This window comes from Dipodomys merriami, unplaced genomic scaffold, assembly GCF_024711535.1.
Source record: "Dipodomys merriami isolate MVZ:Mamm:240054 unplaced genomic scaffold, mDipMer1.0.p SCAF_534, whole genome shotgun sequence".
Taxonomy (NCBI): domain Eukaryota; kingdom Metazoa; phylum Chordata; class Mammalia; order Rodentia; family Heteromyidae; genus Dipodomys; species Dipodomys merriami.
In genome coordinates this window covers 138204-150834 of record NW_027206107.1, presented here as the reverse complement: position 1 = coordinate 150834, position 12631 = coordinate 138204, and the positions used below count along the sequence as shown (strand labels likewise).

Below are 12631 nucleotides of genomic sequence, written 5' to 3'. Positions count from 1 at the left end.
CCGCGTCCTGACGTCGTGTCAGCGTCGGGGCGAGAGCCTTAGCTTCTCAAGGATCAGGACCAAGAAGTGCAGGGTAAAGGTGAGGGGGCCTGTGAGTCTGGGGCAGGACGGGGCGTGTTCCTGCCCTGTGATGCCGAATGGCTGGACCATTCTGAGTGTGTTTTTGCTTGTGTCTCTGTGGCGGGATGTGGCTACCCGTGACTTTGTAAATCACCGGTCTCCAGAGTGTGTGTGGTTCTGTGTAACCACGTGTAATGTTGTGTTTTGTCTGTTTCTTGGGACTGTGGGCGTGGCACTGCGTGTGTCGTTGTGTATGTGTGCCTGGTCGCCTGGGATGATGGTTGTGTGGACTTGGCCAGTGTTAGGTTTTTTTGTGTGTTATACAGTAATTCAATTGCGAGATACAGAGAAGCCACATTTTGAGAGATCCAACTGGGAGTCTTTATTCAAAAGCTAGTGACTGCAGGTGGATTCCCATCCCAAAGACTTGCAGGTAGCACAAAGCTTAAAGGAAAAAGCCACATGATTGGGATGGGGAACCAAGCTCACCAAAAGTGTTATACCAAACAAAGCAAACTGTCTGGGGAAACCATCAGGATCAAGCATTCTCTGGAGCAAAACTTCCTTGGGCTAAACAGCTTGACACATCTGCATATTCTCTGGAGCCGAGCTTTCCTGGGGCTAAACAGAGTGGTAGGCCTGCAATTCAAAGAATGGCCTATTTTACCTCTTAGACCTAGGTGAAAAGCCCCCACCACCCATCAAGACCAGGTGATGTTATTTAGACTCTGTATCCTTATTTCACTCTGCCTAGTGAATGCTCCTCAATTAATGAAGTGGTTCTGTGTGCCCCTAGTGTACCAGTGGGACCGTGCAGGGCATTTGGGAACGTTGGTGTGGAGAGCCTGTGTTATGGTGATGAGGTAATTGTGTCTCACGGTGTGGTTGTGATTATGCTGCTGTATCCTCAGGCATCTCATGAGCGGATGTTTGGTTCTGTTAGGGTGATGTGACACCTTGTGCAGTGTCCAGAGTGCTGGTGTGAGAGTGCCAGTGACTTCATTGTGCTGACCTCTATAGGACCTGTGAAGTTAGAACGTTTCTGTCTCTGGACAGTTGTGTACTCACGTGGTCCCTAAAATTGCAGCTTGTTCTTGAAGGAGAAAATGTAAACTTCGGTAGGAAGTAACCCCAAAGAAAGTAACCCAAAAGACCATGCACAGAAGTCAAGTAGGAGAAAGATTTATTGCTAGCAGAGCTGACAAGACCAAGTTGAGGAAAGAGAGAAAATGGTGCCCCTGGTGCCTTGCAGACCCATTTTATATGTGGGGGGGGGGGGCGGAAGAGGGCGGTGCCTCGCCTACTGCTCAGGAGGGCGGAGATTACGTCTGCGAGGGGGGCGTTTCCTTACAGTTTTGACCTATCTTTGTGCTGTAGAGATTGTTCGGTCTGTCCATGAGAACTGGCCCCTTCCCTTCGTGCATGGGGGAAAGCCCTGTGAACACTAGAAGTCCCTGGCCAGCACCTGTAACCCAGGCAACTGCATGCCTGGGGGCAAGGGGAGGTCTCCCAGATTCTTGATTTCCCCTTCCTCTGAGGTTACTTCCCCATCGGCTGTGGCCACACCCCCTTACTCGCCCTCCCCTATATAATCTTTCTCCTCCTGCCTTAAGCTTTCTTGCCCTTCATGGCTCCATGTTGTGTGGCAGCAGCTTGGTGTCTTTCTCTCTTTCAATAAACCCTCTTCCCCTGAACTGCGTGAGAATTTCCTTCCAGCACCCCTTACATTTGGTGCAGTGACTCGAGCAACCCTTACATTTGGTGCAGTGACTCGGATGGGGAAAGGGTTAGGATTCCCTGGTTCCTGGTCAGCGGTGATTATGTGCTCTTAACCCTTCCAGTAAAAAGTATTCAAAAGGAAAGAATTGCAATTAAAACAGCTGAAAGCCAAATTCAAAGTGCATCAGGCTTTATTTTTTTCTGAAACTCTTACTTCAGGGCATGCATTTCTTTGCTTTTGAAACTTTTTCATTGTGAGGAAGGGGTTACTGGGGCTTGAACTCAGGGCCTCTCACTCTCCCTTAGCTTTTTCAATAAAGGATGGCAGTCTTGCCACTTAAGCCCGAAGTGAGGAGGCTGAGTCTAAGTAACCTCTTACAGTAAGTCTGGTACCTCTTGGTGGGTAGAGGGAGCTCCACCCAGTACTGAAAAGCCTAGGGGTGAGAGAGGCCATTCATTGAATGCAGATGCCTAGCTCAAAGTGAGTTAGGCAAATTCTGCTTCTGAGAAATGCAGATGTCATAGCCTTAGGAAAATTTCGCATGGAGAATGCTCTGATTCTACCTTGATTACCTCCCTAAATGGCTTAAATCACCCACCTCTGGAGAAGCCTCTAAATATAGTCCTATAAGGAAGGTTGAGGCCTATCTTCCCTAGATGGAAAAGTTCTCCTGGGACCTGAGCTTATACCTGAGTATGTCCAAGTAAATTCTGCTGAAGTGCCTCGACCCCAAGTATGTGGAAGTTTTTTTGTTTTTTGGTGTGTTTTTTTGTTGTTGTTTTTGTGGGGCCCAGAGTTTGGTCTCACAACCTACCAAGAAACAAAAAAACAACTTTGTGTAAGCTCTGTTTGGGGTACTGAAGTCAACCTTTTTCTTTTTCTTTTCTTTTCTTTTTTTTTTTTTTGCCAGTCCTGGGGCCTGAACTCTGGACCTGGCGCTGTCCCTCAGCTCTTCAGCTCCAGGCTAGCACTCTACCACTTGACCACAACACCACTTCCATCTGTTTCTGCTTATGTGGTACTGAGGAATCGAATCCAGGGCTTCATGCATACAAGGCAAGCACTCTACCACTGAGCCACCTTCCCAGCCCAGGTGCCAACCTTTTAATAAAGACTTTCAATTCAATCTCTAAAAAAGGTGGCTTCTCAGTTTCTCACCAGCTGGATTTATTGGATTTTACTATACAAGCCACACCTCCACTTGTAGAATTTTGCTGGTTAATTGGAGATGTGTCTCTCCAATTTGGCTTCCCCAGCTGGCTTTGAACTGGGATCCTCTTGAGTAACTATGATTACAGGCTAGAGCCATCCACACCTGGTTGAACTCTGTTGTTCATAATTGTTTTGTTTTGGCCAATCCTGGGGCTTGAACTTATGGCCTGGGCACTGTCATTAAGCCTCTTTTGCTCAAGGCTAGCGATCACCACAGTGCCAATTCTGCCTTTTTCGGTGCATGTAGTACTGAGGAATCCAACTCAGGGCTTTATGCATGCTAAGCAAGCACTCTACCACTAAGCCACATTCTCAACCTTTCATAATTTTGTTTGTGTAGTAGGACAACATTCTCAACCTTTCATAATTTTGTTTGTGTAGTAGGTCAAGGGGAAGACAAAGGAAGTGGAGCAGGGAGAGTAGAATCCAGTTATTCTAAGTGCATTGATTTGTGAGTGCTGAAGCACAGTCAGCTTCTCAGAAATGTCCTCCTTTTCCCCCTATTTTGCTTCTCCAGGACTCTGCACTTGCAAAGAGAAGGAATCCAGACTTAGCAGGCTAGATTGTTCTGGAAGCCATGGCCCTACAGGTAAGTTGTACCTTCTACTATCCTTAAGATGATGTGCCTTCCCTCCAGATCATAGGAACATCTGTGATCCCTATCCTAAAACATCTCTGCAGCCCATACAGTCTCTCCACCCTAGGGAACAAGTGCTAGGGTCCTGCTTCCTGATGGCATACTCTTCTCCAGCATTGTTCACTTATATGAGGAGTGCTCGCACTGAGCGCCACTGGTGCAGTGAACTCGAGAGAACCAGGAGCACTTCCTTTATCATAACAAGTGGGGCCAAGGATGAGGTAGTTTGATCTTTCCTATTGACCTGGATAACTTCCTTTCTTTCTTCATTGTTTCCCCATCTTAAAATATGAAGTATTTCCTGCAGAGCGTGGTGGTCAACAGCTGTTACCTTATCTATTCAGGTGACTGAGATATTAGGATCCTAGTTCCAAGCCAGCCTAGGCAGAAAACTCTGTGAGACTCACCTCCAATGAACCATCCAAAAGCCAGAAGTGGAGATGTGATCCAAATGGTAGGGCACCAGCTTTGAGTAAAAAAGCTCAAGGTCAGCTCCTATGCCTGAGTTCAAGCCCCAGGACTGGCACGCAGGAAAAAACAAAACCCCAAACTTTCAGTATCATGCTTGTAGTCCTGTTATATGTATATAGTTTTACTACGTATGACTACCTTAGCCTCTGAACTGCTAGAATCACAGGCATATATTGGCTGCTTCCTCACTTTTAATTTTTTTTTTTGGTTGGTTTTTTTCCCCTCCAATGCTGGGACAGAATCCAGAGCCTTAGTGCTCTACCAAACAGATTTTTTTTTCTTTGTCGGTCATGGGGCCTGAACTCTGGGAAGGTAGCTTTGGGCCTGGGTGCTGTCCCTCAGCTCTTCAGCTCAAGGCTAGCACTCTACCACTGGAGCCACAGCACCACTTCCAGCTTTTTCTGCTTATGTGGTGCTAAGGAATCAAACTCAGGGCTTCATGCATGCAAGGCAAGCACTCTACTACTGACTCACCTTCCCAGCCCTCAGATTTTTGTATATAGAATTGACATATTAAAATTCACCCATATAAGTACACAGTTCTGTCTGGGTATGGTATCACGCACCTGTAATCCCAGCATGATTCCTATAATCCTAACAGTCTCAGGAGGCTGAGATCTGAGGATTGTGGTTCAAAGCCAACCCAAACAAATCCAAGGCACCTTTATCTCCAATTATCCAGGAAAAAACAAACAAACCAGACCTGGAGCTGTGAATTGAGAGGTACTCAGGAGGCCAAGATCTGAGGATCATGGTTCACAGTCGGCCTGGACAGGAAAAACTGAGACTTTTACCTCCAGTTAACCACCAGCAAACCACAGCAAACCGCAAGAGAGAATTATTGTTAAGTGTAATGACATTCTTATGTGTTTTTCTTTTTTGTTTTTTTTTTTTTTAATCTAGGGGCCGGGAAAGTGGCTCAATGGTAGAGTGCTTGCCTTGCATGCATGAGGCCCAGGGTTCGATTCCTTAGCACCACATAAGCAGGGAAAAAAAAGCTGGGAGTGGCGCTGTGGCTCAAGGGTAGAGTGCTAGACTTGAGCTGAACTGCTGAGGAGTTCAGAGTTCAGGCCCCAGGACTGACAGAAAAACTATGTGACATTGCCTCAAAATACATCAAGTAGAAAAGATAGAAGACCAGGGGGTAGAGCTCAGTAGTAGATTGCTTGTATGTAGCATGTATAAAGCTACATATATGTGATTATATAATTAAGTAAAAATGACAGAAAGGAATTTGTAGATATAATTCTAAAACAATGATTATTTGTGGGCATCATCATACTATTCTTTGACTATTGAAAAAGTGGAAAAAAACAAGTCTTTGAATTTACTAGTACTGGGTGGGTTTATTGTTTCAGGGACTGGTGACCTTCAGGGATGTGGTCATAGTGTTTTCTCAGGAAGAATGGAAGTGCCTAGAACCGGCCCAGAGGAACCTGTACAGGAATGTGACTTTGGAGACCTTCAGTCATTTGGTCTCTGTAGGTAAGGCTCCTGTATCACACAGGGACAGACAGAAAATGAACACCCAAGGTGAGTAAGAGCCAGCTGTTGCCACCTCTGGTCCAAGGGAGCAAAGAGAGGAACCAGTGATACTAGAGATGTTGAAAACTACAGCCACAGAGAATAGCCCAGCCAGCAGCAAGTCAGGGGAAAGGGAAAGGAATGGAGGGAAAGGGGAAAGAGGAAGAGAGGGAGGAAGGGAGGACTAGAAGAAGGCAGTAAGAAACAGCCCAACATTCATCTTCCTAATTGACCCACTGACCTGATTGTGCTTTTAGTGTGTGTGTGCCAGTCCTGGGGCTTGAACTCAGGGCCTGGCACTTTTCCTTGAGCTTCTTTGCTTAAGGCTAGCACTCTACAGCTTGAGCCACAGTTCCACTTCTAGCTGTTTTAGTAGTTAGTTGGAAATAAGAGTCTCACAGACTTTCCTTCATGGACTGGCTTGGAATTGTGAGCCTTAGATCTCAGCCTTATGAGTATCTAGAATTACAGATGTGAGTCACCAGCATCTGACTTCTGCTCATGCTTTCATCAACCAAAACCCAATGCCAAAGCACAGGTCAGAAATAATACATTCCCTCATAGATAGGCTCTCTGGATTATAAGAATCCTGACACCGAGCAGGGCCAATATGAAGGAATGAATCAGAGGGGAAGGAGAGAGTTAAATGGAATGAAATCACCTTAATTAGCTACTGCCAATAATTCAGGAATATCTCTCTGGAATTTCTATTTATCTATCTTTAGGGCACAAGTTTCTGATTGAATTTCTGGTCTCTGGTCCCAAGAAAATTGTTTAGGGCTTTGTGGAATTGGAAATGAGTCATTCAATTCCCATCCTTTGGATAGCCTTCATACCTCTCTTACAATCGCCTGGATTCCTTGCTGACCAAGGAAGTGGCTTTGAATTTTGGAAGTATGATCAGGTCCTCCTCTGTTTTCCCTCAACAGGTCTTTCTATTTCTAAGCCTGATGTCATCTCCTTATTGGAGCAAGGGAGAGAGCCCTGGATAATTGCAGATGATACGGAAAGACTATGGTACCCAGGTTAGTGAGCACTGATTGGTGCAGTAGGTAATGTGGCTAATAGCCCAGTAAGAGTCAGCTGTTACCTACAGCTTGCATTATTGCCAGGAAGCTCCCCAAAGCCCTGCTGTAGGATGAAGACCAAGAAATGAAGATATAAACAGCTCCCAAAGGAGACTTGCCCTCTGCTAAGTTCCTGCCTGACCTTTCTTCTCTCACACCCTCTTTTTTGTTGTTGTTGGTGTTGGTTGTGGGGCTTGAACTCAGGGCCTGGATGCTGTCCCTGAGCTTTTTTGCTAAAGGCTAGCACTCTACCACTTTGAACCACAGCTCTACTCCGGTTTTCTGATGGTTAATTGGAGATAAGAATCTCATGGGAACTTTTCTTCCCAGGCTGGCATTGAACTGTTATCTTCAGATCTCAGCTTCCTGAGTAGCTAGGATTTCAGGGGTGAGCCACCAGGGCCCAGTTCTCATACCCTCTTTTCTATCTTAAAGAGATAATGTGTCCTTTTCTTTCCCAGTTGCTTTTTTTTTTGTACATTTTTTTATTGTAAAAATACAGAACAGTGGGCTGGGAAGGTGGCTCATTGGTAGAGCGCTTGCCTTGCATGCATGAGGCCCTGGGTTCGATTCCTCAGCACCACATAAGCAAAAAGAAAAAAGCCGGAAGTGGCACCGTGACTCAAGTGGTAGAGCGCTAGCCTTGAGCTGAAGAGCTGAGGGATAGCGCCCAGGCCCAGAGTTCAGGCCCCATGACCGGACCCAAAAAAATAATAACAATAATAATAATAAATACAGAAGAGTTACAGTTACATGAGCAAAGTAATGAGTAAATTTCCTATTGTGCTCAAGGACAGAGCCTAGCCCTGAATTCAATTTCTAGGACTTGCAAAAAGAAACAAACAGGGAAATAGATGGATATATTAAATAGATTATACACACACAATATGGTCCTGATCTTGTATGCTTTTATTCAGTCAGGGGTGATGTTTGATCATCTGTACTTTTTTTTTTTGGCCACTTCCTGTTTTCTGTTGGTTAATTGGAGATAAGAGTCTCAATGACTTTCCTGCTTGGGCTGGCTTTGAACCGCAATCCTCAGATCTCAGACTCCTGAATAGCTAGGATTATAAGTGTGAGCTATCTGCTCCTGGCTGAACATCGTACTATTTTTTTTTGGGGGGGGGTCCAGTCGTGGGGCTTGAACTCTGGGCCTGGGCACTGTCCCTCAGCTCTTCAGCTCAAGACTGGCGCTCTACCACTTGAGCCACAGCCCCACTTCCGGCTTTTTTCTTTTTGCTTATGTGGTACTAAGGAATTGAACCCAGGGCTTCATGCATGCAAGGCAAGTGCTCTACCACTGAGCCACCTTCCCAGCCCCTGAACATCGTACTATTAACAGGTATTACATACTGTTTTCTTGGCTTCCTAGATTATTCTGACCCATATCCAATTAATCCCTCTGGCACCATATGAACTCATCACATTTGTGCTTTCATGTCCTTCTGGAAGTAATTTGGTATTTAGACCAAATTTTTTAAAATTCCATTACTTGGGCTTGAACCCAGAGCCTAGGTACTGTCCCTTGGCTTTTTCCCTTAAGGCTGACACTTTACCATTTGAGCCACAAATCCACTTCCCACTTTTCACTGACTCATTGAAGATAACACAGATTTGTCTGTCTAAGCTGGCCTCAAACCTCTATTCTTGGGCTGGGAAGATGGCTCAGTGGTAGAGCGCTTGGATGGCTGAGGCCCTGGGTTTGATTCCTCAGCACCACATGAGCAAAATGAAAAAAGCCAGAAGTGGCGCTATGGCTCAACTGGTAGAGCGCTAGCCTTGAGCTGAGGGACAGCGCCCAGGCCCAGAGTTCAGGCCCCACGACCAGACCCAAAAAAACAAAAAAAACCCTCTATCCTTAGAGCTCAGCCTCCTGAGTTGATAGGATTACCAGCCAGAGCCACCAGCATCATTGGCACTGTAGTTTTTGTTTTTGTTTTTGTTTTTTTTGTCGGTCGTGGGGCTTGAACTCTGGGCCTGGACGCTGTCCCTCAGCTCTTCAGCTCAAGGCGAGCGCTCTACCACTTGAGCTACAGCGCCACTTCCGGTTTTCTGGTGGTTTATTGGAGATAGGAGTCTCACAGTCTCTCCTGCCCGGGCTGGCTTTGAACCGCGATCCTCAGATCTCAGCCTCCTGAGTAGCTAGGATTACAGGCGTGAGCCACCGGCGCCCGGCTTTGTTTTTGTTTTTTTATGTCTTATTGAAAAGACATTGCATTTACTTCTCTTATTTTTCAGACTTGGAGCCCAGGTGTGAGACATTTCCAGCCAAAGGTCTGTTGGAAATGGGGTCACTAAATTGGGGAGCAGTAGACAGCCTTGACTACCATTTCCTTGGAGGCTGGGAATGCAGAGGCCCATTGGAGGTGCAGCAAGTCAGAAAGCAATGCTGTTCCCAGCAAGTGGAACCCATGAATGAAAATGTGCCTGCTTTCAAGCATCCCCCCACTGTCACCCTACAGCAGCCCAATGAGACCTGTAAGAAAGTGATCAAATGCACAGAATGTGGGAAAGCATTTAGCCGCAGCTCACACCTTACTCAGCACCAGAAAACTCACACTGGTGTAAAGCCCTTTGAGTGTCCACAGTGTGGAAAGACCTTCAGTCGTGCCTCACACCTTGTTCAACATCAGAGAATCCACACAGGCCAGAGACCGTATGGCTGTATGGAGTGTGGCAAGGCCTTCAGCCGGAGCTCAGAACTTAGTCTCCATCAGAGACTTCATACTGGTGTCAAACCCTATGGATGCAAAGAATGTGGGAAGAGCTTTCGGCAACATTCCCAACTGGTGCTGCATCAGAGAACACACACGGGTGAGAAGCCCTATGTGTGTAAAGACTGTGGAAAGGCTTTCATCCAGAGCTCCCAGCTGACCGTCCATCAGAGAATCCATACAGGTGCACGCCCCTACCAGTGTAAAGAATGTGGGAAAGCCTTTCGCCAGCACTCACAGCTCAGTGTGCACCTGCGAATCCACACCGGAGAGAAGCCCTACCAATGTAAGGAATGCGGGAAGAGCTTTTTTCATAGCTCAGAAGTCACTCGCCATCAGCGGATCCATTCTGGGGAGAAGCCCTATGAATGTCAGGAGTGCGGGAAGGCCTTCCGACAGCTTTCCCAGCGCTCTCGACATCAGAGAGTTCATACTGGTGACCGACCCCACAAATGCAAGGACTGTGGGAAGGCCTTTAGTCGCAGCTCATACCTAATTCAGCATCAACGAATTCACACTGGTGACAAACCCTACAAATGTAAGGAATGTGGGAAAGCATTTATTCGTGTTTCCCAACTGACTCACCATCAGCGAACACATACCTGTGAGAAACCCTATGCTTGCCGGGAATGTGGCATGGCCTTTATTCGTAGTTCTCAACTTACTGAACATCAGAGAATTCACCCGGGTATCAAACCTTATGAATGTAGAGAGTGTGGGCAGGCCTTCGTTCTTGGCTCCCAACTCATTGACCACTACAGAATTCATACTGGTTAGAAAGCCTCTAGTAACTGAGGAGGCAGAGAGCTTGAGGATTGCTGTTCAATGCCAGCCTAGGCAGGAAAGTCCATGAGACTCTTTATCTCCTATGAACCACCAGAAAGTCAGAGGTGGAGCTATGGCTCAAGTGATAGAACACCAGCTTTGAGCATAAAAGCTAAGGGACAGTACCCACAGTTCAAGCCCTAGCACTGTCACACAAGAGCCAAGCTAGAGCTAGATGCCCTGAGTTCAAGCCCCCCAACACCAGTTTGTTGAGTGGAGGTAGAATAAATGAAAATGGTCAATGATAAACCCTATAATGCTGATCATTGTTGGTGTAGGTGATGGGTCAAAGAAAGAGATTCATTGGACCTTTGTTGCTTTTGTCTACCTTAGAACTTCTCCTTGATAAAATGAAAATTAAGCGCAAAAAATAATCCAGACTTTGACCTTCACCTTACAAATACAGAAGCTAAGGTTCAAAGGTGAAACCCACTCTCTGTGTAGCTAGAACAAGGAGTACAAGTTCTGGTTTCCCTCATTCTTCACTATCCCCCAGGTCCCAGCCAAGTAGAGAGAGGGGGGAAATTGCACTGGCCCCAGACTGCCTTCCCTCATAGGGAACGCACGGCTCACCTTTCTGCCTCCCAGGGGAGGAACAGGTGTCGGCGCTGTGGCCTCTGCACCTGCGCGCGGGGCCTGGCAGCAGCACCTTGGCCACGCGCCCACTGGACTGATTCGATTTGCGGGCGCTCTCCACCCAACCCAACAGAGATCAAGGCGCCCCAACTGTCAAGTCTGGTGGACCGGCAGGAGAGGTGGGGTGCTGTGTCTCTGGTGGTGACTTCAGTCGCTGAGGACTCAGAATGAGGGCTCTGCGGGTGAGGCTTCAATCGACGGGTTGACTGGGGACCCCCTCCCTCCAAACCCAGAAGCCTCACCCTAATGAGACCCCAAAAACATCCCAGCTGTGGAACCCGAGACGCTCTGCCCCGTGTGTCCCAGGGCCTGGGGGTTGAACTCCTCCCCTCATCCTTCCTCCCGCTGCCCCCACGCCACCCAGGACCTGGACTCCAGGAGCATCAGTCTCTCTTCTGGGTCCTCTCCTACCAGGACCCTACACAGCTCCCCAACCTCAGAGCCCGACCTCTGGGCGCGCACCCCACCGGCAGCTGGCACTGGGCCGCCCGGAGACGCTGGCCCCACGTCCCGGCCTCGGAAGGCGGCCCCGGCAGGACCCACGCGGGAACAGCTGCCTCCTACCCAGCCACTTCCTACCCCGCAGGTCTCCCAGGCGCTGATCCGCTCCTTCTGTTCGACGGCGCAGCGGAACCGTGTGGAGAACCGGGTGCCTGAGAAACAGAAGATTTTCCAGGTGCTGCGCAGTGGGCGGGACTCGTGGTGGGTGTGGCCTTGGCGGGGGGTGTGGCTTGGTGGCTGGGAGTGGAGGGGACGGGCGTGGGTGTAGTTTGGGGCGTGGCCACGGGTTGGGGGTGTGGCTGTGTGTTGGGGGACCCAGGTGGTAGGAAGGACAAGTGAAGCCCTGGTCTCTGAGCCCCTTTTCACCCCACACCTAGGAGGACAATGGCCTCCCAGTTTATTTGAAAGGTGGAAGAAACGACAACATCCTGTATTTGGTGACTATGGTACTGACTATGGGGGGTAAGTGTGGGGACTTCTCACCCTTGGCCCGAGTTACTTGGGATGGGGACCAGGGGGGACCCTACGGCCTATTGCTTTGGCTGGGCTTCTTATTTAAAGAGGCGGTGAGTCTTGAGCTGACCGCACTGGGGACTGGAGCTGGGACTCCCTTGAGGACTTGGGCTTATGTTCCTAGGAGAAACTGAGCTAGTTATGGTGGGCCTGGGACTTTGGTAGGAGTAGAGGACAAAGCTACTCTGGCCTGACTAACACCAGGGGGTCCCCATCAGGAGTCCAGTTGGGAGGGAGCTGGGAACTCAACTGATGGCTAGAGAACCTACAGAGGGCCGTACACACTCAGATGGAGTTTAAAGGTGGGATTAGGGTCTCATTGAGGATCCCTCACTTCCCCTTCCTTCCTAGGCACTGCCTACAGCCTATACTTCCTGGCCTGGGCTGCCTGCCCCCACAAGAAGTGAGACCAAGAAATTTGAAATGGCTAGGATTTTGACAAACACTAATAAAAAGTGCTGGTTTCTTTGGAACTCTTATCTAGATGTGGTTTCTCTCTGTGTGTAAGGTGGGTGCGGCACGACAGGGAGAGAGGGTACACACTGTGGAGGCAGGATCACCCTGAACGCCAGGGACCTGTGTGGGGTCTCAGCAGGAGCCAGGCTATGGCCTGAGCCTGATGCCTGTAATCCCATCTACTCCGGAGGCTGTAATCAGGAGGATCCAGTTCCAAGGTTCACTGGGGCAAAAAGTGAGATCCCATCTCAACACAGAAGCTGGGCTGGGCCCAGCTATAGGAAAGTGGAAGTAG

At 48.3% G+C, this 12631-nt stretch overlaps 2 protein-coding genes across 5 annotated transcripts; both read left to right on the top strand.

Moving 5' to 3' along the window:
• The first annotated feature begins 23 nt into the window (after positions 1–23).
• LOC138811543 (zinc finger protein 565-like) lies at positions 24–10752 on the top strand. Of its 4 annotated transcripts, XM_069999301.1 has the most exons (6): positions 37–79; positions 2691–2836; positions 3510–3581; positions 5459–5585; positions 6554–6649; positions 8930–10752. In XM_069999301.1, exons 3-6 carry the CDS (start codon positions 3570–3572, stop codon positions 10180–10182), a joined length of 1488 nt encoding a protein of 495 aa, XP_069855402.1. In that variant the 5' UTR covers positions 37–79; positions 2691–2836; positions 3510–3569; the 3' UTR covers positions 10183–10752. The 4 variants fall into 4 exon arrangements, with proteins under 4 accessions (XP_069855403.1, XP_069855404.1, XP_069855402.1 ...); XM_069999302.1 differs by lacking the exon at positions 2691–2836 and having other exon boundaries at positions 24–79; XM_069999303.1 differs by lacking the exon at positions 2691–2836 and having other exon boundaries at positions 36–73.
• Positions 10753–10927: 175 nt separating this feature from the next.
• LOC138811548 (cytochrome c oxidase subunit 7A1, mitochondrial-like) lies at positions 10928–12345 on the top strand. The gene is made up of 4 exons (XM_069999311.1): positions 10928–11048; positions 11453–11542; positions 11745–11829; positions 12232–12345. Exons 1-4 carry the CDS (start codon positions 11034–11036, stop codon positions 12285–12287), a joined length of 246 nt encoding a protein of 81 aa, XP_069855412.1. The 5' UTR covers positions 10928–11033; the 3' UTR covers positions 12288–12345.
• Positions 12346–12631: the final 286 nt, after the last annotated feature.